Source organism: Phytophthora sojae (assembly GCF_000149755.1).
Source record: "Phytophthora sojae unplaced genomic scaffold PHYSOscaffold_1, whole genome shotgun sequence".
Lineage (NCBI taxonomy): Eukaryota > Oomycota > Peronosporomycetes > Peronosporales > Peronosporaceae > Phytophthora > Phytophthora sojae.
The window spans coordinates 1,431,994-1,459,148 of NW_009258115.1; the positions used below are offsets into that span (position 1 = coordinate 1,431,994).

A 27,155-nucleotide genomic window follows, 5' to 3' on the forward strand; every position below is an offset into this window, starting at 1 on the left:
TAAACGGCATGGCTCAAATAGAGAGGATCATATAAACAGGTTTGACTGTATCCCAAATAGTGATACAGAATTCTGCCCGAATAAGGAACGGGTGTACAACTACACCATTTCCGGGTCGTTCTGCACAAATGCTAGATTCAAAACAATCACTCAAAAAAAGGACAGGTAGGATGCATGTATACCTCGACGTATACAATGGTATACAATTCGAGAACCTTCGAGGCAATGCTCGATTCAAAGCGATCACCACCATTTTCTAAACGATCACTTTGGTATTTTCACACTTGTGCGATGGGGAAAACGTACACGGACGCAGAGCGCGCTCGTGTTTTGACCGCTGCCGAGAAGGGGGAGAACTGGAGGCTGGTTGCTCTGCACAACGGCGTTCAGCTGGTGACCGCCCGGCGGTGGGTTAAACAGGCAAAGGACACGGGAGACTTCACGCCGCAGAAGGACATGAGAGGAGGGGCCTACAACCGCAAACTGCAGAGCCACCACATTGACTTCTTAGAGGAGCGACTGTCCGAGAACTGCAATCTAACCTTGCAAGAAATGCGTACCCGTCTGTTTGATGAATTCAGCGTTCGAGTAGGGATTGAGACTGTGCGCGCAAACTTGGAGGGACGCTGCTTCACGGTCAAGAAGACGCACAGAGACAACAACTACCGGAACTCGCCGGTTAACAAGGTTAAGAGGCAAGAGTTCGCGATGAAGCTGCTGCAGTATGTGGCGGCGGAGAAGAAGATTATCTATCTCGACGAAACCAACTTTAACATCTGGATCAGCCGGAACTACGGGTGGAGCAAAGCGGGGCAGCGCGCAGTCGACACTAACACGTCGTCCAAGGGCAAGAACATCCACGTCATTGCGTGTATCTCCCACGATGGCGTGGAGTACCACGAGGGGCGCTTCGGCTCTTTTGACAGCGAGGCAGCGAACGAGACGGTGCGGGCCATGCTTCGAGACCAAGCTACGCGCGGGCCACTCGGCAACATCGTCGTCGTCTTGGACAACGCTCCGTGCCACACGAACGTGGAGGACGTGTTTGAGGAGCCGGAGTTTGCGGAGGCAGAGTGCTTGCGGCTGGGGCCGTATTCACCAATGCTCAACGGCATTGAGAACGTCTTCTCCGTGTACAAGGCGGCGGTGAAGAGGTACATGGCGGCAAACAGGAGCCGAATCCTGAGTGTTCCTGAGGGTACAACGATCACAGCGCACCGTTCATCGTTTCTCCTACACGCTGCCAATGTGATCTTCCAAGAAGTCGTGACTCCTGCTCTTTGCAGTAAGTGCATCCACCACACCTTCGCGTTCATCGCCGACGCAATTCTCATGAAGGACATGCAAGTAGGCAAGTAAGCGTACCAAATATATGGTACATTGATAGTTTTGAAATTTGAGATGGTTGTTTTGAATCGAGCAATTTGGGTTGTGGATCCGACCTGTATACTGCCCTTTCTTTGAGTGATTGTTTTGAATCTAGCATTTGTGCAGAACGACCCGGAAATGGTGTAATAGCCTCACATATTTAATATTATTTTCCAGTCGATGTGGCGATAGGGGGATGTGCAAGGTACTGCAAGGTACTGAGGTACTAAGGTGAAAAATCCAGTGCCAATCATCAGCTCTCCACCCTCGTTTGAAAATGGCGCGCATTTAGCGATCTTACTAGACTTCAAACTACATGTACCGTAGTAGTAGACTCGCACTTTTGCTTTTGCACCTCGCCCAACAAGCCCACCTCCTCCCCCACTCCACCCATGAAGTCCACACCGTCCAAGCGTCTCCGCCTCACTTGGTCTGAGAAAGTGGGCATCCTTGACAAGGCAGCCCGCACACCTGCTCTCTCCTACAGGGGCCTGGGTGAGTGGGCTGTGACGGAGTTCAGCCTCCCGGCCGCCCCAGGCAAGACAACGATATGCCGCATAATCAAGTCAAGTGCAGTCCTGCTGGGGCGGCCGCTGGAGAAGGACCAAGGAACCATTCATTGTATTAAGCGACACATTCTATCCCGCAAGATGATGCAGGCTCTAGACCGGCTTGGTGAAGGGCTAGATAATCCCTACGAGGTCGACCAGTTGACAGCGCTGTTGTGGTGCGAGGATGCCTGGTCAAAGGTTAGTGCTTCGACCATACGCCACTGTTGGAATCATTCCGGACTCGTAGGTAAAGCTGCTCTTTAGTTCATTTTGAAATAACTAAATCAGTACATTGGAAAAGTATACTCAACTTAACATCAATTTATATATTCTGCGTCTTTATATATATCAGGCGTTCCTTACTCGGGCAGATTACTGTACCCTCTGGTCAGGGCCTGGTCGGGGAACGCTCGTTTCGGCTTTCGATCGTCTTAGACGATGTGGCGACATTTTTTCTTATTTTTGATTGGCCAGTTATTAGCTCGATCGGCTAGGTTCACCGTCTCCAGACTGGCCAATCTGAGACGACTAAATCACCAGTCTCACTTTGGAGACGAGCGTCTTCACTGCGTTTCGATGATGCAGAGCGAAAGCATCGTTGCTGCAGTTGCTGCGGCCACGGGGGCTCTCGCGACGGCGGTCCACACCGCTGTGTGGGCAATTTCGAACCCATCCTTACCCTGACACCGCTAGAGTTTGAGGCTATGCTGTATGACGCGGTCTACGACGAGTGGTTTCGACAGAATCTCAGGTTGACACTGCTGGTCAGTGAACACTTTGCTCTGGTTAACAGAGAGTGTTGATGCTAAGACGGCCCACGCATATTTGATGCGCTTGGTGTCCTTCGTGTTCTTAAAGTTGTCAGCTAACTCTGCGTAACGGAGGCGAAAGAACTCGCTCACATCATCATCGCTCCATGATGCAGCTGGCCTGGTCAAAGCTCCTCGTCCTCCACGACCACCGCGACCTGCCCCGCGACCACCACGGCCTCCACCATGCGGGGGTGCCCTCTCGACGCCGCTCCCGTTGGTGTCCGTGCCGCTTACGCTTCTCTCAGCAGCGTCTTCAGCTTCAGCGCCGCACACAGGTGGAGCAGTAAGGGTGCCTTCCATGGCTGCGAGTTCTCGAGTGTGATGGTGCTGAGTCGAGCAGCTTGACACACCAAAACTAAGACGGTCTCCAGCCAACCGACCACATCGGCTCGGTTCACCTTAGGGGTAGGCTTACCGGAGCATTCCCCGACCAGGCCCTTAGCACTAATGGAGGACCGACGAAATACAAATTCAAGTTTTATTGTGCTTTGCAATGATTTTGCCGACAATTTTAGACGCTAAATATGTCAAAGCCTGCTCCTAAATATGTGTGAAAACAGGTACACGACCTGCTAAAATATCCACCTCCTCATATATATATCGACTTGGGAGGGCCTGTCAGCAGCCATGCATTGGCCCAGTACACCACCATCCATGATCCCCAGCACATCCAACCTCTTATGCATAATTGCCGTGTGTGTATTAATAACTCGGACTAGCCTAGCGCCGCCGCTACGCGGCGGTTATTTTTTAGTTAGTTGGCGCTTCGCTCGCTATGCTCGCTCCGCTATTGAAGCAGACTGCCTACGCTTCGCTACGGCAGTGGCGGACCCGTTCCGCTCGCCTCGTCGGCTCGCTGCACTACTCTCAATGTTTAGTTACTACTACAGAGGTTGGGCGGGTCCTGCGGTCCCGCAATATCGTATGAGGAGGTCGCCTTCGGCGACGGAGCCGCCTTCGCTGCGCTGGGCACCTACTCGTACTTAGTGTAATTCGTACTTAGTGAATAAGCGTGACGATTTTGATACCGACCGACGAACAACGACGCTCTGATTGATTCTTATTGAATCTTAGGACTAGCCGAGCGCCGCCCGCTTCGCGGGCGGTAGTTATGTGGTTAGTTGTAGTACTAAGGACCGCCCACCTCCGCTTCGCTCCGATGGGCTATTTTCCAGTCAAATGTCGTTAGTTTGGATTGTATGCATGTAAAAAGGTGTTTGTATGTTGGGGGTCTCTTAGGGCTGGTATAGGCTTCACGTCGTTACTGTAAGTAGATGCACGTTGCAATATAAAGGATTCTCTATCGCATGGTCCTGTGTCGTAAACCCTGTCCACATCGTAGCGGTTATTCAACCCAACCTTCAACGTATCTGCAAAGTACATATCTAAAACAACCCGTGTTTAGTGTGCTCACGTAAGTCTCTATACGTGTTATTTTACCAAGTGTATCACTCTGCCATGGTTTCTGTTAGTTGGTTCCAAGCGTATAGCCTGTATAAGCCTAAATATCCGTTCACGCTTCGCTATGCCTCTCCTTAGCATATACTTAGTGCTTCCGTTCAAAAGCACCGTGTACATATACATATCAGGTAACATCACTTCGGAATTTTCAATGATCCATACCGGTGAAGTGCGGCCTGCGATAATGTGTCCTCTTCAAAACTTATTTTATTTTATGAAGCGTCCCTATCCGTTTATTAGTCTAAGCGGCACTTCACTGCACCACCTGCACCACAGTCGCTAAGACATTGAACGCAACAGCTTCGCACTTTGTACAGTATCTATGGAGTACACGTTGCACTATTCAAGTTGCGCCATACAGGTATATACAACCCATTAAATTGGATGGTTAGTGTGGGAGTGCGCGTCCAAAGTAATCTATCATAGAGCTCCAGCTAATTGAATATCAGCATCTACTATTCAGGTCTGATTATACTACCGACATGTAACATAAACTATCGATGCCTTTTAGCAAAGTTGCAGATACTTCGAAGGATGTTTATCACATTGAGAGCCAAGCGCTGCCGCTACGCGGTAGTTGTAATCCGGCAGTTTTGTTATAGTAAAAGTAAGCTGGGCACGCTGTTAATACTGTATCCACCTTCAGCTTACCTTGCGCAATATGTACTCGCGCTGCTATCATTTACTACGGGCTCCTATCGCTTTCTACGTGCTATTATCGCTAACTGTATGTGCATGACGCTTACTATGTGCTTCACTATCACTGACTACGTGTTGCTATAACTATCTGTGCGTTGATATGGCTTACAATGTGTTTGTATTGAAACAACCTCCCTCCATTATTAATATAGTAAGTAGTGGGGCAGGCCAAGCTACATGTACACTGAAAACGGTATTGGTCTCACTCGTACTATTTTTGGTTAGGATGTTTCACATAGATACTAAATTACGTGAGAAACATTTATATGAGTTTCAGTAAATCTGGTGTTTTGTTCGGAAGTAGTCTCACTAAGACTATTTCCGTATTTTTTCACACACACTAACTTGCATACCGTTTCCAGTGTAGCTATCGCTGCGCGGTTACCCGATTCATATGGTAGCAGGTGCAACACATAGTATTGATCAAAGCGGGGGTGATCTTATCGACCCCGTTCCGCTCGCCTCGTCGGCTCGCTGTACTACTCGCAATATTAGCAACTTTGTAGTTGGGCGGGCCGGGCGGCCCGCTATAACGCACGCGGGTGCCGCCTTCGCTGCGCTCAGCAGCTAGTCGGACTTAGTTGAATTCGTACTCCCGAAACCGACACTTCTATAACAGTTAGGAAACTATGTAGCTAAGCGTACCTCCGTCCGTGTGTGGCGCTCGCGTCCTGTGCGGCTCGCAGCGGCGCCCGACGTCCGAGCGCTTCCTCGCTCCGCCGCGCGCGGAATTCAAAAACGGAAATGTGAAATCAGCCGGTTTGTGTGTGCCACATCAAGACGGCCACATCAAGACTAATCATTCTTGTCACGCACGGCTATTTTTGTAATATCGGGCAAAGGTAAGCCAGTCGGGATGATGGTGGGATGCCATAGGGCAGGTAACTAATGCGTCAATTACAGGGCGGTCGAACGATGCTCAACGACAGGCTAAGGCCCGAAGACAGGGAACGGACGGACTTACAGACAGACTGACACGATACTCTGTTAGTTGTATAGGATTGATGTTTAGGATGTTTTAAAAAATATCCTCTAACCTCCGGATAGTGCTTAGTGATACAGTGTACGAACTTTGTCTGTAAAAATATTGGGGACCCGGGTGGTGGACCCGGGGATCTCGAAGCTAGCTTGTATGGATGCTCGTACAGAAAAACCCTCGGCACCTCCTGCGCCTTCTTCGCAGCCGCAGCATCTGCCACTGTACGCTGTACAAAAAACCAACTTTGATCGCTTCTTTTCAAAGGTACTGCCAGCCCGTCATTTTTATACAAACCCACCGCGGTGATTCGACCTCCTGCTACTCGTCAGATAGGATTCAACGGATTTAGTGTCAGTAAACTCTTTCTAGTACGCAGAATGGTTATCGATAGCTAGCTAATCAACGCAATTTCCTTCCTGCCGGCCACTGAAATGTGCGCTGATGCCCAAGCAGAATCCCCTATTTCTTAAATTACAGTACCATATTGTACTGTGCTCGGAAACTTACCGATTGCGATAAAACAAGAAAAACCTGTCCATTCGAATATTTTGCACTGCCGGCCTACTGCACAACTGAACTTGCTGGGTAACTGATGAAGCCAGCAGTTTGTTTCAAGTTCGATAAGTCAAAGTAAGTAGTAGATAATTCTACACCGCGCAGTAGCAATGTGGGTCTCTGTGGGTCGCAATGTAGTTTCTGTACACTGAAAACGGTATTGGTCTCACTCGTACTATTTTTGGTTAGGATGTTTCACATAGATACTAAATTACGTGAGAAACATTTATATGAGTTTCAGTAAATCTGGTGTTTTGTTCGGAAGTAGTCTCACTAAGACTATTTCCGTATTTTTTCACACACACTAACTTGCATACCGTTTCCAGTGTAGCTATCGCTGCGCGGTTACCCGATTCATATGGTAGCAGGTGCAACACATAGTATTGATCAAAGCGGGGGTGATCTTATCGACCCCGTTCCGCTCGCCTCGTCGGCTCGCTGTACTACTCGCAATATTAGCAACTTTGTAGTTGGGCGGGCCGGGCGGCCCGCTATAACGCACGCGGGTGCCGCCTTCGCTGCGCTCAGCAGCTAGTCGGACTTAGTTGAATTCGTACTCCCGAAACCGACACTTCTATAACAGTTAGGAAACTATGTAGCTAAGCGTACCTCCGTCCGTGTGTGGCGCTCGCGTCCTGTGCGGCTCGCAGCGGCGCCCGACGTCCGAGCGCTTCCTCGCTCCGCCGCGCGCGGAATTCAAAAACGGAAATGTGAAATCAGCCGGTTTGTGTGTGCCACATCAAGACGGCCACATCAAGACTAATCATTCTTGTCACGCACGGCTATTTTTGTAATATCGGGCAAAGGTAAGCCAGTCGGGATGATGGTGGGATGCCATAGGGCAGGTAACTAATGCGTCAATTACAGGGCGGTCGAACGATGCTCAACGACAGGCTAAGGCCCGAAGACAGGGAACGGACGGACTTACAGACAGACTGACACGATACTCTGTTAGTTGTATAGGATTGATGTTTAGGATGTTTTAAAAAATATCCTCTAACCTCCGGATAGTGCTTAGTGATACAGTGTACGAACTTTGTCTGTAAAAATATTGGGGACCCGGGTGGTGGACCCGGGGATCTCGAAGCTAGCTTGTATGGATGCTCGTACAGAAAAACCCTCGGCACCTCCTGCGCCTTCTTCGCAGCCGCAGCATCTGCCACTGTACGCTGTACAAAAAACCAACTTTGATCGCTTCTTTTCAAAGGTACTGCCAGCCCGTCATTTTTATACAAACCCACCGCGGTGATTCGACCTCCTGCTACTCGTCAGATAGGATTCAACGGATTTAGTGTCAGTAAACTCTTTCTAGTACGCAGAATGGTTATCGATAGCTAGCTAATCAACGCAATTTCCTTCCTGCCGGCCACTGAAATGTGCGCTGATGCCCAAGCAGAATCCCCTATTTCTTAAATTACAGTACCATATTGTACTGTGCTCGGAAACTTACCGATTGCGATAAAACAAGAAAAACCTGTCCATTCGAATATTTTGCACTGCCGGCCTACTGCACAACTGAACTTGCTGGGTAACTGATGAAGCCAGCAGTTTGTTTCAAGTTCGATAAGTCAAAGTAAGTAGTAGATAATTCTACACCGCGCAGTAGCAATGTGGGTCTCTGTGGGTCGCAATGTAGTTTCATGGCGAACATAATATCATCCAAACTCTTCGTAGATAAAACGCCTAAGCGAGTGCAGCTAGCTTCTTAATGCCCCCACCCAAGCCATTCGTAGTTCGATTAATTGGAACTAGGCTTCTTCCGATTTCATACATGGTCGTCATTATTTTTGCACTACCTTGAAGACTTTTTTCGAAAACATACCATCAGGTGCAGCTCTTTTTGAATCTCCGCTAAACGAGTTCGTTCACCACCGTCTAGGACGTCACTGCGTTGTCTGTTGAACGGAAAATAAAGCTATACCTCCCTTCTTAGATCGTACAACCTTAAAAACTTGAAGTGGTTTTCGGCAAAGTTTAGTTGAATGTTTTATCTAATCCATCAAGACTCATTCCAATGAGTGTGGGGATTCACACAATACCAGCCTAATGACAATTGGTGTAAACAATTCAGACGACCACACGATTTTCAATTAATCTCTCTGAGAAGCTGTGTATGCAGAAGTAAAATCTGTGTCTGAAAGAGGTGGGTCTAAGTTATGCCTCATGGCTGAATGAACAGATCGAACCAATAGCTTTCACGCTAATGGAATGAGTAAGTACTATGTTGAGTTCTCTGGAGCTGCATGTAGTATAATACGATGCAGTGATGTGGTAATGGCACCTCTACTGGTGAATCTCCACTTCCTTTGGCGGCATCGTGGGCATCTGACATCAATCTAGAAGGCTGTAAGTGTCATTCAGACCGTATTCGATCGAGTGTTGTTTGACGTAGTGTGAATGTTGTTCGATGGCATCCACTGGAGGAAGAAGCGACGGATGTAGCGTGAATGTCGTTCGATGACATCCAAAAACCTTCAGTTCTTCGAACTGCGAACTAGGGCTTCGCGGGGGCTGAGATAGCGAAAATAAAACAGAACAGATATACGCACAGCGCGCACCAGTCGTCCGCGCTGTGCGTATTATATTATGAACATTCACAACTAAACTGGATACCGTAATTAGTCTGAGTTCAAAATTAGTCACACTACGTTTTCATGAGAATAATTATGGTAAGCAAAAGTTGAATCAGTTCAAAAATACTCTCAATTCAAAAATAGTATCTCGCTCAAATAGGTTGCATCCGCTGCTCTTGCAACGGCTGCACTTCGACACAAGTTCTACAGGCGGCACACACGTACAATGAGTACGTTACGAAGCACATTGGCGCCTTGTAGCGGCTGCGGAGGTGACGTTGGTCCTGTGCATGTTTGCCCATCTTGCTCCGTTCATATGCACCCATTTTGTGGCAAGCCGGTTGGAGCCGAAGGCTTCGGACAGCACATCATGTGCCCTACGTGCGAGTCCAAGGACCAGACCAGGACTTCAGCTGCCTGTGAGATTTCGGCATCTCCTATTGTTGCCGCAATAGCTCATCAGAGGAGGCATGCCATCGAGCAAAATCGGCCTGGTGTTACCAACGAAGCTGATCATGGGTCACAGGAAGGAGGGATCGATAATGCATCCGGCGAAGAAGAAGCTCAAGCACCCTCGGCTGGAACAACAGAAGAACGGGGGAATACATCGTCATCGCGTTCGGCACAGCAGGTCAGCACTTTACAGCAGCGCAGGCGCGTCATTTTGTGGATGGAGAAAGACATTAAGAAACAAGGCAAAAAAGGCATGTATGCCCGCGCTGTAAGTGAGTTTCCAGATATATTCATCTCGGCCACATACAACGCGAATATAAGCAAGGCTATGTCGTGGTGGAAAAATAGAGAGCGGCTTACCGATGTACAGCGTGGGTCTGTGACTGTATCGGGTCGTCGCAAGACTGGGCGAAAGCGTGTCAACTTAAAAGCGACTTCTGGGCGTGGTAGACGCCGGAGCGCCTGGGTCAACTGGATCTACCCCGACTTGTTAGTGAGTTTGATCGACTTCGCAAACTGGGTCTCAAATTTGATTCCTCGCTGCTTCGACAGTTGGCGCTCCGTGTTTTGAAAAACCCCGAAGTCCCCAAAACCGATGACAATGGGGCCTTGTTTGAAAGCAAAATCAATACGCGGTGGATACAAAATTTCATGGAGAATCACAACATAGTTCTTCGGGTTCAGACAGGAAAGCGCCAGCTTAGCCCGAAAAAAACTGCAGAGATCGAAAAAAGCGTGGCCAAGCATCTTGGCGAGCTGAAGAAGGGCTTTAGCGACGGAACTTTGGACGAGAACTGGGTCGAGAACGTCGACGAGACACACTTCGTGATTGATTTCGACAATGGAAAAACTTTAGGATTCGGCGGAGAGGCACAGGTCAAGTGTGCTGATGTCGTTAGCGGCGGCGAAGGTATGACAATGGTCGTCAGGATCTCCGGTGGTCCCAGTGCGCATATCCACCCTCCCATGATGATCTTCACAAATGCAGATCGCAGTTATCCGGTTCGAGGTGTCGCTGATACCGTACCGGGCGTTTGTTACCGAACTGGACCAAAGGGCTGGATGGATCGACGCACGTTCCGCGAATACCTAAAAGAGCGCCGTGCCCAGCAACCCGATCGCCTTGGCAGGAAGAAAACCATTTTTCTGGATAACTGCTCAGGACATCTCAGCGAAGATGAATGTGAAGAGGAGCTCCAGGCCCTTAATGCCAGCTTCAAGTACCTCCCTCCGAATGCAACTGATCTTTGCCAGCCTGCCGACTCTTTCGTGATTGCGAAAATCAAAGATGTGTGGCGCAGTTTGTGGAACGCCAAAAAAATCGATTTGATTCTATCCGAGCAATGGCAAAATGAACCCCGTGGAAAAAAAAGCTGGGTCGGGTAAACTAAAAAATCCCGGTAAACGATTTTTCTGACTCTTGCTGCAGAAGCTGTTCGCTTGGCAAAAGCTCAGGTGGATTTAGAGACGAAGATGAACTATGCAAGAAAAGCTATGATCCGTTGCGGACTCTCACTGGATGTTGATGGTGTTTGGAGAGTCGAGCAACTGTACCCTCACCTTCAAGAGACTATCAAGAAGCATTCAGACGATTTTGCAAAAGGTAAAACCGCAAAAAGCAAGACGACGACTCATTAGAAGAGCAGGATTTTTCCTCTGAGTAACGGAGTTGGTGACGAATGTCAACTTTGGCAATGTCAAGTTGAAGGAATCGGTGAGAATACTTGATTTGCACTTTTCATTTGGTACCCTGATCACATGCCGTCGAGATAGATGCATCTACCCCGTTCAGGTGATGAGTAGATACCGGCGGTAACTAAGAAAATTTGTATTGTAAAAGTTGTTAAGCGGTATGATACCGCTTACCAACTTTTACGATACAAATTTATCTTTTCAGATGTTTTAGGTTATTGTTGCTTCTACTCGTTTATCTAGAAAATAAGGGGTTGTATTTTTGGTCCCCTCGTGCGATACAATCGAATTTGTCGATATCATTTAGTCAATGGCTCCTTCATCGCTTAACTCAAAGAATGTACCGACTTCCTCCGCTTACAGTGGACAGGGTATATACCGGTACACTGTACCACCCGTCAAAAATGATATGCCGAATCTGGCAACTGGTACCGGTACCAGTAGTCGATTATCTGCCACTTTTTTGCGCTTTGCTCACTTTATTTGGTACAACGCCGCTAGCCGCCTGAGCGAGCCTGTCGCGCTTGACACCTCGCGGCAGGCAACAGGCTGCCACTGCAAAGCCTTGAGCAATACGCGCCCGCGTGAGGCTAGTGCCGTTACAATGCTTTGCCCTGGCCTTTGAACATTTTTGAGGTAAACGTTTTATTAAAGTCTAACTCGGTAACATGTGTCATTGGTCGATGGGAACAGCGTCGAGTAAGTAAGGATGATGCAAGCAAACCACTCTCCGAACGTCTGTATAGTAAACGTGTGCCGCAGCAGCGCTTAACACTAGCATAGGTAGTGGGTACTGGCAGCAACCGCGTCCAGGTAGCTCTAGGCTGCAGCCGTAGCTGCGTGAAATGAATGGAAGCTCCATCGCACCGATATATTACCGGTGGAAACGTATCGAAATGATTTGTGCGGAACTTATAAGCGGAGTCGAGAAGGCCCTCCAAATCCTGTGATATGATTGGGCGCTCTTATATGAGGTTGTCCACTACAAGCGGAGGAAGTCGGTACAACGCCGTTTTTGCCAATTACTCCAGTCTGGAGAGATATCTTGACTTGTCTTGAGGTCTTCAGTGATACAATTTTTAGTTATGTCATAATTAGTCTGAGTGTGACTATTTGTTCCATACCTAAATTAGTCTAGCTTCGTATTTAGCCACACTCAGTCTAATTTGTGTGAGCAAGACATCAAGGACCTCACACAAAATAGTCTGAGTGAGACTAATTACGGTAGTCAGTGTACCAGATAAGCAGCTTCTTAGTGCAATACAGTAATTTGCCTCAATAGCGCAATGGCTACATTTATACATTCTCTAAGATCATTGCATAGGAGAGGCTAGCTGAACTCTCATTGGCTGGATTTGGGGTGTGCACAGATACTCGTTTCAGCAGGGTATTCGACGCCACGACTGCGCTATTGAGGCAAATTACTGTAACCCACTTGCGATAATATCAATTTACTTTCTTACCTCCGCGCTGTTAATAATCAAATACAAGCAAGCTATTAGCTGCAACAGCGCCCTGCCAAGCACTTACATTCGCGCTGTAGCTTCGTCCTGGTGTTGCGTCTTCGGGTCGGGCGTGAGAATGGGAAATGGTTCGAATGAAACTTGATGATGCGATTGATGCTTCCTCACCGATTGAGACCGACTAGATAATTATTTAGATGACCTATTAAGTTTATTTTCATAAAATTTCAATATATGATGGATACTTAAACAGGTGCGATACACGCACGGCTTCATGCGACACCGATTTAATCCTGTGCCGAGCATACCTTACGGTACATATGCTATGTCAGTATTAAGAGGCTAATAACTATCAGAATGTATCAGGGTTACACGCACAAGTGGCTACAGTCACGTGTAACTCTAACAGACACGACGTCTGTTAGAGGTTCGAAAGACTTTCTCGACCTTGGTGTAGACACACCAAAGGCTACATACATTTACGACCACCACGACGGGTGGTCCATAGAGACTTAGGATTCCTATTGGCTGAGAGCAGCATCTCTTAGCCAATGAGCGACATGCATAGCATTGGAATTCTGCCAACCAGCCGTTGGCAGATTCCTATCTTAGAATATTACATTTAGAGGAAGTCAGAAACATAAAACAAAAATTGCAGTTCTCATTTTAACCCAAAAACATTATTTGGATCGTTTATTTAGATTAATCAATACTCGGAGGCCCGAGTATAATTAACTCTAATTTAAACTAAGCTACCGTATTTCGCATGTAGAAAGCTGCACCTGATGTTCACAACAGAAAACATACCTTTAAAAAACGATGTGCATCACAATATGTATTGTAGAATAAAGCTACACCACAGCTTCGTCAAGAATGACATTGCGGTCGGAGTCTTGAGTTTGGTCGACCGCCTTGGCCACTGGCCCTACTAGCGTTAGGTTCTGCAGCTCTGCCACCAGCGACGCGGCAGCGAGGCACTCCTCGTTGAGGTGTAAGTCGCATTTCTTGTATCCATTCGCGATGGTGTCGGAGCTCAGGCTCTCCCAACTAGCGCGAATCCAATGGCACATCCCGGCGCGGCCTGGTGGAGTCAGCTTAAACTTGGCTTCCGCGTCGCTCGGCTGCATCAGTTGCCGCTGGATGTCCTCGAGCCAAAACCTGCGCAGCCAAGTCTTGAACGGATGATTCCATGCTACGTCTGCCGGCTGGCAAACAGACGTAGCATGGGGAGTCACCTTCAGCAGCACCACCCTAATAGATGCAGCGTAAGCCAGCACTTCAGCGGTCCAGTGGCCGCTGGAGTCATCCCAGAGGAGCAGCACGGGCTCTGCATGCGACGTGCGGTGACCAAAGTGAAAATGTAGGAACCTTAGCGAAAGATTACTTTTCCATCAGCCTAAAAAGAAAAACAATAATAATAAAAAGAAAATGAGATAAATCCTTTAGAGCAAGTAAAAAAAAGAAGCGTACCGTTGCCGTTGGCGTAAATCTGCAAACCGGTTTCAGCTTTCAGCTTCCTGATCTCTGGCCACGTTCGCGTGCCAAAGCCACATCGTTTTTCGTTGTTCTCCTTGACAATGGCTGGGTTTTTCGATGGCTTCATCTTGAAGACTACGAAGGGGGTATAACGTACCCCGCTTGAATCCCCCAGTAGCATCACGGTCGCACGCTCCTTTGAAGAGCCGGCACATTTCACCCACACAGTTTTGGCGCCGCGAGCATTCACTGTTTTCTTGGTAGGCAGATACTCAAAAAAAATGCAGCTAGAGAACATAAGTTAAAATATACATTCGCAGTTAGAATAAATAAAAAACAAACCTGTCTGATCTGCATTGTAGATTCGCGTAATACCCAGCTGCCGAGCCATTTTCTCGACTTCTGTTGCAAACTCCGCTTAAACCTTGGCAATATCCTCGGGGCTGATTTGGCTTTGACGAGTTGGAACTCGCATGCTCATGCGATGGCGGCCTCGGAATCCTTGAATCCATTTGTCAGACGATCGGAAGTTCCTGATGCCCGCTTCAGCTGCAACCCGCCGTGCTTGTAGGGCCAGCATGCGCGGCGATACTGGCACACCTTCCTTGCGCAAACTGTTCACCCAGAATACCACTTCTAGTTCTACCTCTGGTGGGAGGATCGTCCCAACTCCTAAGCTTCGCACCTTTAAATGTTTACCTTTGCTATTTTTCATAGCAGCCTCAAGCTTTGCCGATTCACGCCGCCAATGCTGGATCATCGTGCGCTTCGAGTTATAGAACTCGGGGGCCAGATCGTGCCAGAAATGGGCGATTGTATGTTTTATCTTGGGCTTCGGCGCATTTGCCCAGAAGGACAACACCTCGAGTTTCTTTGCGACGCTGACACTCTTCTTGATGTGCTTGGTCTGATAGCGGCCTTTGCCATTTAGGCGTGGCCTGCCGACTGGCCGTGGCTTGGTGCGCGCCATCGGCAAAAACAAAATGGCGCCAACCCCCGAGAGCGCGGGCTACGAAGTGCAATGAAGTGAGTGGTGAGCATTTGTATCAGTTTTGAAAGGGGTTTAGTACTGCATCTCTCTACATGCGATTTAGTGCCATGGCAAATGCCGCGCACTGATTGGTAGTTATCAAAGTGCATCTCATATGCCGGTGCAGCTTTCTACATGCGAAATACGGTACGCATCCTCACATACACGCGCACACGTGTAAGCTAAAGTAGTGAGCCAAAGTAGGCCCACTACACAGAATGTCCATTTCGTAAAGCATGTCTGATGACCTAGAATAGATTCAAATTATCTGGGCTCACACAGATTCTATTCTGCCTAGCATGATGTGATTTCTAAACGTGCGTTTATTCAATTAGCTTGGACGCCGCACTAGGTTCCGCGTTGTAGTTGCCCTTGCAGTCATTCCAAGTCCATCTGAACAGTGGGCAGCGTATCGTCACTTCTCGCGTCATATCGCTTTACTTATAGTAGATATTGTATTGTCAATTCCGTTGAAAATTTCCAAATCGGGTCGATTTCGAAAATCGACCAATACAAATTCAAGTACAGATCGAAACCGCTCCAAACAAGAATACCATATGTAAAACGTACTTAATCGAGTTCCAATAGACAATCCAAGTGGCCGGGGCGATTGGGGAGCGATTTGGCTCGGGCGATCGGCGATCAGTGATCGCAAGTTCTGCTGTTTGTTTGATCGGCGATCAGTGATCGGCGATCACTGATCGCCGATCAAACAAACAGCAGAACTTGGTGTCGGCAAGTGACTGCGTCGCAGTTGCATTGAGTAATCTTGACCCTTGAGGTCACCGGGATGTCGACTGTCCAACAATCCAACTGTTGTGTTGCTCTGGTCCACCGACTGAGGTGGGCTAGTCGAACATTTCAGCGGTCTGCCGTTGAGTTGTGACCTGCGCAACTCCCAGCACAAGTCCTGTCGAGACTCGTTCACCCTGTTCGCAGTGGAAACTTGTCACTCCGCAACTTGCGCTCCATTGCAGAAGCAATACATCGAACAGCACGCACTTACCAAGTACCAGCATGGTCGAGGAACGGCTGCTTCTACTGCTTCTACTGTCCATCGGGCTTATCGCTGCAAGCACCGAAGTCGCGGAAGTAGCTGAGATCGCCGTGGACCCGGACGTGGGCAAGAATGCACCGGAGATCATCGCTGCGCGCGGATACGTCGTGGAGACGCACAAGGTCACAACTTCGGACGACTACATCCTCACGATGCACCGACTGCCGAAGAGCTACGACGAAAGTCAATCTAGCGCCGCCGCTGCGGCCAACAAGCCTGCGGTGTTGGTGCAGCACGGCATCATCGAGAGCAGCTTCGCCTGGGTCTGCAACTACCGCAACCAGAGCTTGGCCTTCGTGCTGGCTGACGCCGGCTACGACGTGTGGCTGGGCAACAGCAGAGGCAACACGTACTCGAACGAGTCGATCCACTACACCACCGACGACGACGAGTTCTGGGATTTCTCCTGGGAAGACATGAGGCTGTACGACCTCCCAGCCATGATCAACTACGTTCGGGACACATCGGGTGGCCCCACCATCAGCTACGTCGGCCACTCGCAGGGCGTCACCCAGGCGCTCGTGGGTTTCGCGGCCAACCAAACATTGGCGAAGAGCGTGTCGTACTTCGGTGCGTTGGCTCCCGTCTCTTGGCTCGGACACTCGAAGGCGGAGCTGTTCGTGGCCTTAGCGGACGCTCACTTGGACCTGCTGTCCGAGGGGCTGGGCTTCGTCAAGCTCCTCGCGCACAACGAGTTGCTCACCAAGTTCCTGTCCGGCTACACGTGCACAGCCATCGACGATATGTGCGGGTCCGCCATCTCGCTGCTCTTCGGGACGACCACGAGCCTCAACGTCTCGCACGTCCCCGCGCGGGGACCTCAGTGAAGGACATCGCGCACTTCGCCCAGGGCATTCGGGAGGACACGCTCGCGCGCTTCGACTACGGCTGCAGCTGCGTACAGGCTCTGGGGCTCTCGCTGTGCGCATCGGCCATCTGTCCGAACAAGGCCAAGTACGGCGCCTTTGCCCCGCCAGCGTACGCCCTTGGAGACATGGTCTACCCGCGTTCGGGACTCTACAGCGGCGGAGCCCGCCGACCTCGAGCACCTGCGGTCGTCGCTGCCGTCCGGCACCGTCGTGCACGACAAGACCATCGACATCTACAGCCATTTGGACTTCATCTGGGCCTACAACGCCAACGATTATGTCTATCAGGACCTCATCGCGCAGCTCGCAACCTACGAAGGTGTCGCCTACTGAAAACCACAAACATGTAGCATCTTAGACAACAACAACTAAAATCCCTTCTACATTTTCCGCCAATCATATCCCTTCTGAATCCTCCTCTTGGTGTGTCCAAGTCACTCGAGCCGACCATCATGAGCAAGCGCACGGTCGTGGAGTGGTCGCCGCATGACGCGTCCCTCTTCGCCGTCGGCACCGACAACCTGCGGCTCTTCGAGGTGACCACGAGCTCGGGCGACTACGCCGACGCCGCGCCCGACGCCGCGCCCACCACGCAGCGCAAGCGCGCGTTCCGCGTCGTGCGCATCAACGCCAAGGTGCAGCAGCTCAAGAGCCTGCAGTGGTACCCATTTGAGGCCAAGCCGCTGCTGATCGCCACCGGCACCGGCTCCGGCAAGGTGCTGCTCTGCGACTTTGAGGACCCGCGCGCGCGCGTCATGCGCGAGTTCCTGCCCAAGTACAGCCGGCCGTGCCACGCCGTGGCCTGGAACCCGTCGGTGCCGCACCAGCTCGCCGCCGGCTTCGAGAAGGTGCGCAGCGACTTCTGCACGCTCGTGTGGGACCTCAATGCGTCCGGAGCCGCGGCGGGCGGCGGCGCGGGGCTCACGAGCAGCGGCAGCAGCAGCAACATCGAGGCTCTAGGGGACCAGGACGGCTCCCGCAAGGCCGGCAGCTCCGGCAACGGCAGTGCCGGTGTCGGTGTTGGTGCCGGCAGTGGCTTCTCCGCTGCAGACTCCAAGCCCGTGCATGAACTGGCCAACTCCGAGGCCACGATGGCGCTGTCCTGGGTGCCGCTGCAGCCGACGTGTCTAGCTACAGGAACAGGCTTCAAGTGGCTCAGAGTGTACGATCTGAGAGCCAAAGGCTCGTCACCTATGAGTGTCGTAGCTCACAATAAGGTGGTGTTGGGCGTGGTGTTCGACCAGCACCGGCCGCACATGCTGGCCACGTACAGTGACGCACCGCAGGAGCCGGTCAAGGTGTGGGATATCCGACAACTGGAGTCGTCGTCCGGCCCGCTGCTGTCGCTGTACCAGACGAGCAAGAACCTCGCTCAGGTGTCGTGGTGTCCGTCCAAGCCCGGGATCTTGGTGACGGCGTCCACCGAGGAGAAGTGGGTGTCGCTGTGGGACGTCACCAAGCAGGAGAGCGGCTCCTCGACGCTCAAGAAGCCGTTCCGCCGACGCTACACGTCGGAGCCGCTCACGTCCTTCTCCTGGCAGCACGTGGACTCGCCGTCGAGGATGCAGAGAGCCAATAACGTGGGCAAGAGCAGCAACGCGCAGAAGCACCAGCTCACGGCCGCAGCTTTTCCCAATCGACTGCTGACCGCCTCTGTTACGGGTGAACTGGGGGACATTTCAGTGCACGACGCTATGCCGCTGTCTCTGTCGTCTCATGGAGCGGTGACGTTCGGTTGCGGTCGGTTGTTGTTCGGTGGCTCTGTCAGTGGACCTGGACTGGGGACGTCTGCCGTGACTCGACTCGCGCTGGAGGAGGAGATCAGCTCGGGCTCTCGCGTGGAAGAGGACATCTCGAACGAGATGTACAAGCTGGCCAAGCAGGGCTACTCCATCGGACTGTCCAAGAATCTGAAGCTGTTCAACGAGTCGACTCCAAGAGGCCGACAGCTGCGGAATTTGTGGTTGTGGGTGGATCAAGTTGAGGCGCTCCGCCGCATCCGAGCTTCACGCGTGGAGCAATCACGATCGGCCAGCAATGGTCTGGCAAACAACGCTGTCAATGCGATGATGACTGGGCCGCTGCGTGGTTGGCCCGTGGATCCGAATACGCTGGTCGTTGCTGGTGTGAAGAACTTGCTGACGGTCTCTGGAGATCCTCCGGTTGCTGCGAAGACTGGCGCTGCTGGTTCTACCGCCACCGTTCAGGAGGATTCCAGAGAGGAGGAGCCTGTGGGCATCATCTCGGTGATGAAGACGGACCAAGTGCTTGGATGCCAGTACTTTGAAGGACCTGGACGACGCTTGGGATTGCTGGCTTGCAACTGGGACCCTGATAATGGCCAAGGAGCGTCCCGCGCGTCATCAGCCGGCGTGGGTGGACCAGGTCTGGACAGCGCATCGGGGAGAAACATGCACCGGAGCAACTCGAGCATCTGGAACCCGCAGAAGCAGTACGATGACAACGCTCACTTCGCAAACCGCTCGTGGAATGAGAACGGTCGATACGAGTTGCAGAACATTTTGAACCGATGCGAGTTAGAAGGGAATTACGCCCGGGCGGCGGCTCTCGCTGTTTTCCACGGTGACTTGAACGCGGCGGTGGCACTGCTTCAGAAGGGAGCTACGTGGCTCACTCAGATGCAGCACCTGAACGTTGGCGTTGCGTCGCCGTATTCACCAGACTTGCTACAGCTCATCGCAATGTCTGTTGCTGGTTATTCGTCTTCCATCGCCAGTGCTGGAGGGCTGTCTCTGTGGTCGAACATGACGCAGCAGTTGTTGAAGCGGAGCGAGATCATGTCACAAGCAAATCCGCGCTACTTCCACGCGATGCTGTCCTTCCTGTGCGCCGCGAGTTCCAACTCGTCGTCGAACTCGTCCAACTTGAACGCAATGCGCGCCAGCCAACAGCCAGCCCGACGTCCAACTAGCAGAAGAAACTGGGGCAGCGTCGACGGTCTGGCTGCGTTTGGAGGAGCTAAACCTGCGAGTGCTGGAGTCTACTCTGCAATTCTCAACGATATCACGCTGCCGCTAAGCGACCGGCTTGCGTTCGCCTGTCGGTACCTCCAAGCTGAGGATTTGCTCGCGTTTGTCGCCCTGCACGAAGAGGAGAGCGAGCAGTTTGGTCGTCTTGAGGGTTTGATCGTGACTGGAATCAACGCCGACGGTATTCGGCTGCTTCAGACGTATCTGGATATGACGGGCGACATCCAGACGCTGGCGCTGCTAGCTGCGCGGCTTCCATCGTCTTACGTGGCAAAAGCGCCTCCGTTGGAGAAGTGGATCCAGATCTACAAAGACCTGCTGAACCAGTGGCAGCTATTCCACGAGCGCGCGCGGTTTGACGTGGGACGGTCGCAGCTCGAGGACCTGCTCAATGGTTTTACCAGCTTCCTGCGCGATTTCAACGCTGAAGACCTTCAAGCTGAGCTCTCAGCACCGTCAACACTCTCCGTGCCGCCTCAGTTGTTCGTGCGGTGCAATTTTTGCAACGCGTCGCTGTCTTTGGCCAGTCTGCTCCGCCTTGGAGGCTCGCACTCGTCGTGGCTGAACCGCGCCAAGCCGAAGCTCACGTGCTGTCCTACGTGCCGTAAGCCGCTGCCGCAGTGCGCGTTGTGTTTGCTCCCGTTCGGGTCGCTGAACCCGTACTTCGAACTGGCCCATCGTCGCTCCCGACAGACGTCAGATGCCGTGAACACCCTGGTGAGCAGCGTGGCAGCGGATAGCGGAGGCGTGCTGAAGGAACCCAAGACGGGCAAGAACGAATACGAAAACCTGGCCCAACTGTCCAGCATTCCGTTCGTCGAGTGGTTTACCTGGTGTCAGTCGTGCAAGCACGGCGGCCACGCGCATCACCTGGCCGACTGGTTCAAGTCGCACTCGGTGTGCCCCGTCACGGACTGCAACTGCCACTGCCAGCACCAGGACTTGCCGATCGTCGGCGACGACCACCAGACGCAGATCATCGAGCACCAGCGAGCGAGCGCCGCAGCATTGGCCACTCAGCGTGCAGCGGCGTCCAAGGGGAAGAAGAAGCAACAACAGCAACAGCAGTATCAGCAGAAGCAGCAGGAGACCAAGGCGCCCATGCGCGGAGTCAAGAAGTCGTTCCTGGACAAGCAGCAGCAGCAGGTGTCGATGGGGTCACAGAGCTCGCAGCACAGCTTCTCCGTGTCGTCCACCCTGGGGACGAACTCGACGTACCGCTCCTTCTCCTCTGCTCAGCTGAGACCCAGCGGCACCACCGGCGGGTACCCTCCTCCGTTCTCGCTGTCCGGCAGCAACTCGGTCGCGAACCTGTCGAGTGCGTTGAACACTGGAGCTGGCAACAACGTCGGCGGGGGGGGCGTGAGCGACGGGATCTCGCTCGGCAACAAGTTGGACCAACTGGAGAAGGACAAGAGCAGCTATCAGTACATGTGAGAGGGGACCAGAGCAAGGTACGAGCGTTTGGGTCGATAATGAAGTGGTTTTTGGTAATGTGAAGCAGGCACGAGAGAACTTCCTCCTGAATGAAATGTTACAGCTTCAACGGCGACGAGTTGGAGGTGCCTAAGCAGGAGACTCTGCGGCTGTAGTCGTCCATGATCTCCTGCTCGCTGGTGCCCAGGCGCTTGATGGCTCGTTCGCGGTGCAGCTGCTCGTCGTTGAAGCCGAACATGAACTCGACTTTGGAGGTCGGCTCCAGCTGCGAGACGCCCGTGTAGCGCCGCAGCTCCTCGCTCCGGACGATGTCGACGTCGCAGATGCCGAGCTTCTTCATGCCCTTCTCCTTCTTCAAGATGTCGGCGTTTACTCCCAGTCGGTCCAGCGCGTGCGGGCTGATCTCGTCCGCCGAGTACGTGATGCGGCGCTTGCTCTGCTGGAATGTGCCGGGGGTGCCTAGCTTCGGGGGCGTCTTTGTCGGTAGGATCGGCTCCATGTTGGCGGTGAGCGCCCACGACACGGTCTCCATCTTGGGCGCGCTGTTCTGGCGGATGGTCTGGAGTGGAGGGGGCATGTCTGCGTAGGGTGGACGGGTGCCGTCCACGGTTGGCTGGGAGATCTCCTGCTCGACTGGTGGCTTCTCCTCAGTCTCTTCGACTGGAGGCTTCTCCTCGGTCTCTTCGAGCTGAAGATGCGGCGGGGGTGGCGAGCGTGATCGCGATCGGAGCGAGTTGCGCCTGCTCACTGGGGGGCTCTTCTCGTCGTCGTCCCTGACGGAGTGTGGCAGCGGCAACGGTGAGGCGGGCGCACCTTCACCGTCGGCCTCGGCTAGCGACGCTATGGTGCCTTCCTGGGGTTTCTTCGCGCCGAGCGAAGCCTGGAGTGGGTTTGTCGGGGTCTTGGAGACGGCAAAATGTGGAAGAAGACGCAGGATCGTAACGGGCGCTTTCGGTTTTGGGATCAGGTCGGCCGCGTCCGTTGGTCATGTCCGCTGGCGACTGGTGCAAGACAACAGGCTTCAGTGCTTCACTCCACCAAGTTCAGGCATGGCATGGCCGACGCGCGCTCCCAGCTCGCTACCTGGAATGACAAGGACGTGGGTGATTGAGAGTCGATGTCAAGGCGCGAGGTGAAAGATGAGGTTACCTCGTGGAAGAGCTGGAACTGGACGAGTCGCAGCACCACGTCGTCGCTTGGCGTCGTGACGGAGAGCTGCAGATACTCGCCGGCCATCCACTCCATGGGTGGCAGGTAGAAAACAACTTCGCGGTTGTCACGAAGCGCTCCATACAAGTCGAAGTAGGTCCCTTCGAGCACGATGTGGTTCGTGTGTGGGTCCCAGCAGCTCGAGCGCTGGAGCTGCCACCAGTAGCGTGACTTCAGCGTGTCTTGGTTGCTGCGCGTGAAGCTTGCGGGGTATTGAACACGACACAGCAGACGGAAGACCCCGCTGGTGTGGATGTAGACCCTCTGGACTACGCCCTCCCACAAGAAAGACGATGTATCGATCTCTTGATCCTGAAGTAGGGACACCATAAGCCGCTGCTTCTTCATTCGCCACTGCACTGCAGTACCCGACAGAGCCCGTGGGAGGCTTACGAGGACGTGACGTCGGTCTTGAGGCTTTGACAACATAGATGTTAGATATTTTAAGGGAACCAGTCTGTACGGCAGACTACTCACATGATGCGGGATAAATGCAATGTCCTTGATGAAGACCTTGTACTGCTGCTTGGCTGCGCATTCACTTGCTTCGTCCTCAACACCTAGCTTGAGAGATATCGTGTCGTCCCTGTCGCAATACGCTACTGCGGAATAAAGCTCGTAGGAAGAGGACCCTGAGTTGCAATGCAAGTACACGTTAGCGCGGATGCCTGGCATCGTGTAGACTTTTACCTCCCTTACCTTCTTCATCGTGGAAAAACTGCGCCGTAGCTGCTTCGTCTTCAACAGATCCACGTGCCTCGCACTTGCGGTCCACTACGAGTTTCCACTCAAGTGGTGGTGAGCTTAGCGTTCGTAGCTTCCGTCTCACTGCCATCCTCCACTTCAAGCTCACTCGGCCACTTCTCGTTATCTTGCGTTGCCACACCGTCGTCAAAGTTTCCGCTTCGTTTAACTCAACCATCGTACTAAGCACGTGTCGTTTCCTCGGCGGTGCAGATTCGTCTGTAGGTCTTGAAGCAGTCACAGCATTGATCGACTCGAGAACCTTATGATCATCGGCGATACGATTTCGATCCAAACCGTCTTGTAGCACACGTTGCTGGTCTTCATTCGCACCCAAGCTGTGCGCAGCATCAGCAATTGTCAGGATATGCACCACTATCAAACACTTTTCAACAAAATGTACCTGTTCAGTTGCCCCAAGCTCAGCAAAGCCCCATGCCCAACAATTGCATCACACAACGAGTGTAGCTCTCCGTCCCTCTGTTCGCCAATGAGGTCGTTCTCCGAGAGATCAAGTCGACTAAGCACATTGTTGTGCTCTAAAAGCTCCACAAGCACGTCAACGGCCTCGCTGCGGATTTCGTTGTGACTCAAGTCTAGGAAAGTCAACCGCTCGTTCTTGTGCAGGGCCGCCAAGATCGCCTGCGCGCCCATGGATTTGGTGCGATTGCACCGCATATTGAGCTGCGTCAGCGTAGCGAAGCTCTCAATTCTCAGCGCCGCAGCGACCACTTGTGCTCCGGGGATTCCAATGAACGCGAACGACAGATCCAACGCTGTCAGCCGGTTAGCCATCTTGACCGTGTTGAGCACCACTCGACGCGAGACTTCAGCGTAGCAGAGACCAAGGGATAGGAGGCTGCTGTGCTTTCCTCCCTGCTGGAGTTGCTCGGCCAAGTGCCGGCTGAATTCCGTCGCTGCAGTCGTGACTTCAGTCGATCTGGCTTTCACGTCCTTGCTTTTAGGCTTAGTGGGCATCCGTCGAGGCGCGTAATCTGCCCATTGCTCCGAGAGAGAAGCAACCTTCTCGGCTTTGTCAACTGCGCTGATTCGGAAGTGCAAGAGGAACTCGTTCACAGCGACAGCTTCACCACCACAAGAAAGGAAGTTAGTAAAACTCTACGATTGTCCAATGTTTTAAGGCTCTCACCTTTCGCAAATAACCGAGCAACCTCGCTGGCCACATCACCTCCGTCTAAGAAGAAAAGATTCCCGTGTAGGTCAAGTGACTGCAGTTTAGCTTGATGGCGAAGACGCTCGCAGATAGTTCGCGCTGTGAGCCGACCGAGCAAGTTTCGTGATAAATCGAGGGCTTGCAGTCCCGGACAGCACATTAGATCCCCTAGCGTTGAGTATGTTAGATTCGGTGTCAATCGGATACTTCGCAGCACGAGCCTTCACGTACGGATCTCTTTGCTACCGGAATCGTCGAGCTGGTTGTCGGACAAATCTACAGATTTCAGGCTGCTGAATAGGAAGAGATTCTTGCTCAGTGCCCGCAAGTGGTGGATTTGTAGGTCTTGACTCGAGAGAATCAGCGTCCGAATTCCTCGGAGCTGAACGGGGTTCACCTCCACGAAGCAAGCGCGGAAGTGCTCCTTCGCAATAATCGCGTTGTTCACGCATGCTCGGGTTGGCAGCGACCTCCTCTCCGTAGTGGTTGAGCTATCCCCATGTCGCTCCTTTATTTCGGATCGAGAAACTTTTCTTCGGACGCTTTCGGGTGTGGCTCGCCGCAGAGGCATTTCGTCCTCATCTTGATCCAAGGCTTCGCGCAGCGAATAGATCTCGCTCTCACTGCCTTCTCCATACTCTCGCAGCTCATTTTCTAGCTGCTCCAGGTACTTTTCCTTCTTCACCAGCGCTGCAACAAGAACAAGAACACCAATAGCACCAAGAATGTCGCGAACACTGTGAAAAGGAGAATAATGCATGGAGAACGTTGCTGCCTACTTCGGATCTCCACGAGTAGATCCTCTTCTAGGTTGGTATCAACCGCGTCGTTGTCGTCATCACTGCTGCTCGCGCTCTCCTCATCGCGAAACCTCGGCGGAATGGAGTGCAAGGGCGAAACTTGAGTCCGTCTTGCCACGGGTGACGTCGACACCGACAGCCTCAACGCCCCACGCTTCATCCCGGCGACTTATCAGTTGATTGCTAGCCGCTCGCAACGGAATCCAAGCCCCGCGACGCTTCGATTAGTCGACGTCGCCCATGATCGCCACCACCAAAACTACATGTACGTACGACCACCAAAGGAACGCAATAATGCAACACGTGCTTGAGTAAATGAAATGCTATGCTGCTGTATTTACATTGAAGCAGCGCCAGCCGGTCAATGTGCCGGCCCATAGATAGAGGGAGTAGTACATAAGATAGATAGAGCGACCACCGCCGGACGAGGCACAGGGAGACTCCCGCCTCGGTCCAGCAAGTGTCGAAAATCCGACCGTCATCATGGCGAGTGAAGAGAAGGAAGGCGTTGTGGACGCCTGGTGGAGATCATGAGGTGGCGTCCGGGTCGTCCAGGCACGCTTCCGAGCCGTAGATGGACGACACGAGCACGCTCAGGCGGCCGCGCAGACGGTCGTTGCGTTCGCGCAGGTCGTGGACAGCCTGAATCAGTCACAAGACGACAACAAGGAGAGCGTCAGCACCACGCACACACAGGCCCGTTCAACAAGAAGACGCTCATAAAGTCCGTACCTGCTGGCTTTTTTCGAGCACCATTTTCTTGCGAAGACGCGCTCTCCGCGCGTGCAGGCGGTTGCGTTCGCGCCGCACGCGCTCGCGCTCCTCCTTGGAGCAGACGAGCATGTTGCTGCCGCTGCTGGTCGACGCGGCGGTAGTGGTGGACGAGTACGGCCGCTTGCCGTTGGCGTTGAGCTGCGCGCCGATGCACGTGCAGGCGTCGCTGGGGGCGGCGTCCTTGCCGGAGCAGGCGCAGCCCTTCTCGTGCTCGTGCGCGTCCTCGTGGTCGGCGTCCGCGTCGCTGTCGTGCGCGGCGGTCTTGGCCGCGTCGCAGAGCCGTCCTTCCTCGTCGCGGTCCTCCGTGGCGTTGATGCCCACCTGCTCGAGCTTCTGCACGCACGGGACGTCCACGACGTTGCCCAGACGCAGCAGACACACGGCCGTGGCGTGGAAGTCGTAGGCCTGCTTGAGCAGCTCGAACTCGTCCTGCAGCGCCTCGATGCGCTCTTTCAGGCTCTCGAGCAGCTCGCGCTTGCGGATGCGCGTGCGCTGCGCGTGCAGGCGGTTGCGCTCGCGGCTCACGCGCAGCTTCTCCTCCTCGCCCGAGGGGGACGGCGACGAGTGCTCCGTGGCCGAGCCGTCCGTCTGCGTGGGGGAGTCGAGGTGCAGCAGCGGCAGCGCCGTCTTGGTCGTGGCCGCGTCCTTCTTGACGGGGGACGAGGACGGCGCGAAGCTGCTAACGCTCGTGGGCGTGCGCAGGTTGGCGGGCTCCTCCTGCTGATGATCGTCCTGCTCCTCCTCCTCCTGCTGCTCCTCCTGCTGGGTCTGGGTCTGTGTGTGGCGGCGGCGCATGTAGCTGGGCAGCGGCACGCCAAAGTACCTGGCCATGTCCTCCTCGTACTGCTCGCGCTGCTCCTCGCTCTCGTAGGCCAGCAGCGCCGCCGTGGGGGACCCGCTGCTGGCGAACAGCGGTCCGATGGGCGGCAGCACGATGGGCATCCCGTACTCGATCGACATGTGCGTGCGGGCTGCGGCTGCTAATTGGG

At 52.9% G+C, this 27,155-nt stretch overlaps 13 protein-coding genes across 13 annotated transcripts; 6 read left to right on the forward strand and 7 right to left on the reverse strand.

Annotated features, from left to right (window-relative positions):
* Nucleotides 1-708: 708 nt before the first annotated feature.
* PHYSODRAFT_473553 (hypothetical protein) lies at nucleotides 709-1,359 on the forward strand (the record flags this gene model as incomplete). The annotated part of the gene is made up of 2 exons (XM_009515877.1): nucleotides 709-839; nucleotides 927-1,359. The coding sequence occupies 2 exons, from the start codon at nucleotides 709-711 to the stop codon at nucleotides 1,357-1,359; spliced, it is 564 nt and encodes a 187-aa protein (XP_009514172.1).
* Nucleotides 1,360-1,760: 401 nt separating this feature from the next.
* On the forward strand, nucleotides 1,761-2,183 carry PHYSODRAFT_468637 (hypothetical protein; the record flags this gene model as incomplete). Its single annotated transcript, XM_009515878.1, has 1 exon — nucleotides 1,761-2,183. The coding sequence occupies one exon, from the start codon at nucleotides 1,761-1,763 to the stop codon at nucleotides 2,181-2,183; it is 423 nt and encodes a 140-aa protein (XP_009514173.1).
* A 425-nt stretch (nucleotides 2,184-2,608) lies between these two features.
* PHYSODRAFT_320773 (hypothetical protein) lies at nucleotides 2,609-3,031 on the reverse strand (the record flags this gene model as incomplete). Its single annotated transcript, XM_009515879.1, has 1 exon — nucleotides 2,609-3,031. The coding sequence occupies one exon, from the start codon at nucleotides 3,029-3,031 to the stop codon at nucleotides 2,609-2,611; it is 423 nt and encodes a 140-aa protein (XP_009514174.1).
* A 6,637-nt stretch (nucleotides 3,032-9,668) lies between these two features.
* PHYSODRAFT_467412 (hypothetical protein) lies at nucleotides 9,669-10,837 on the forward strand (the record flags this gene model as incomplete). The annotated part of the gene is made up of 2 exons (XM_009515880.1): nucleotides 9,669-9,869; nucleotides 9,950-10,837. The coding sequence occupies 2 exons, from the start codon at nucleotides 9,669-9,671 to the stop codon at nucleotides 10,835-10,837; spliced, it is 1,089 nt and encodes a 362-aa protein (XP_009514175.1).
* A 2,761-nt stretch (nucleotides 10,838-13,598) lies between these two features.
* PHYSODRAFT_454779 (hypothetical protein) lies at nucleotides 13,599-13,934 on the reverse strand (the record flags this gene model as incomplete). Its single annotated transcript, XM_009515881.1, has 1 exon — nucleotides 13,599-13,934. A coding segment is annotated over one exon (336 nt), but the record flags the coding sequence as incomplete, so codon positions are not given.
* A 191-nt stretch (nucleotides 13,935-14,125) lies between these two features.
* PHYSODRAFT_447694 (hypothetical protein) lies at nucleotides 14,126-14,341 on the reverse strand (the record flags this gene model as incomplete). The annotated part of the gene is made up of 1 exon (XM_009515882.1): nucleotides 14,126-14,341. A coding segment is annotated over one exon (216 nt), but the record flags the coding sequence as incomplete, so codon positions are not given.
* Nucleotides 14,342-14,515: 174 nt separating this feature from the next.
* On the reverse strand, nucleotides 14,516-15,028 carry PHYSODRAFT_448307 (hypothetical protein; the record flags this gene model as incomplete). The annotated part of the gene is made up of 1 exon (XM_009515883.1): nucleotides 14,516-15,028. A coding segment is annotated over one exon (513 nt), but the record flags the coding sequence as incomplete, so codon positions are not given.
* Nucleotides 15,029-16,129: 1,101 nt separating this feature from the next.
* PHYSODRAFT_320777 (hypothetical protein) lies at nucleotides 16,130-17,371 on the forward strand (the record flags this gene model as incomplete). Its single annotated transcript, XM_009515884.1, has 3 exons — nucleotides 16,130-16,963; nucleotides 16,999-17,166; nucleotides 17,201-17,371. The coding sequence occupies 3 exons, from the start codon at nucleotides 16,130-16,132 to the stop codon at nucleotides 17,369-17,371; spliced, it is 1,173 nt and encodes a 390-aa protein (XP_009514179.1).
* A 119-nt stretch (nucleotides 17,372-17,490) lies between these two features.
* On the forward strand, nucleotides 17,491-20,292 carry PHYSODRAFT_390137 (hypothetical protein; the record flags this gene model as incomplete). Its single annotated transcript, XM_009515885.1, has 1 exon — nucleotides 17,491-20,292. A coding segment is annotated over one exon (2,802 nt), but the record flags the coding sequence as incomplete, so codon positions are not given.
* Nucleotides 20,293-20,724: 432 nt separating this feature from the next.
* Nucleotides 20,725-21,260, forward strand: PHYSODRAFT_445171 (hypothetical protein; the record flags this gene model as incomplete). Its single annotated transcript, XM_009515886.1, has 2 exons — nucleotides 20,725-21,049; nucleotides 21,118-21,260. Coding segments are annotated over 2 exons (468 nt in total), but the record flags the coding sequence as incomplete, so codon positions are not given.
* A 302-nt stretch (nucleotides 21,261-21,562) lies between these two features.
* On the reverse strand, nucleotides 21,563-21,997 carry PHYSODRAFT_476751 (hypothetical protein; the record flags this gene model as incomplete). The annotated part of the gene is made up of 1 exon (XM_009515887.1): nucleotides 21,563-21,997. One exon carries the CDS (start codon nucleotides 21,995-21,997, stop codon nucleotides 21,563-21,565), a length of 435 nt encoding a protein of 144 aa, XP_009514182.1.
* Nucleotides 21,998-22,605: 608 nt separating this feature from the next.
* Nucleotides 22,606-25,537, reverse strand: PHYSODRAFT_386046 (hypothetical protein; the record flags this gene model as incomplete). Its single annotated transcript, XM_009515888.1, has 7 exons — nucleotides 22,606-22,938; nucleotides 23,152-23,276; nucleotides 23,374-23,756; nucleotides 23,822-24,322; nucleotides 24,820-25,097; nucleotides 25,134-25,282; nucleotides 25,372-25,537. Coding segments are annotated over 7 exons (1,935 nt in total), but the record flags the coding sequence as incomplete, so codon positions are not given.
* A 383-nt stretch (nucleotides 25,538-25,920) lies between these two features.
* On the reverse strand, nucleotides 25,921-27,126 carry PHYSODRAFT_475541 (hypothetical protein; the record flags this gene model as incomplete). Its single annotated transcript, XM_009515889.1, has 2 exons — nucleotides 25,921-26,034; nucleotides 26,125-27,126. 2 exons carry the CDS (start codon nucleotides 27,124-27,126, stop codon nucleotides 25,921-25,923), a joined length of 1,116 nt encoding a protein of 371 aa, XP_009514184.1.
* Between the last annotated feature and the right edge of the window lie 29 nt (nucleotides 27,127-27,155).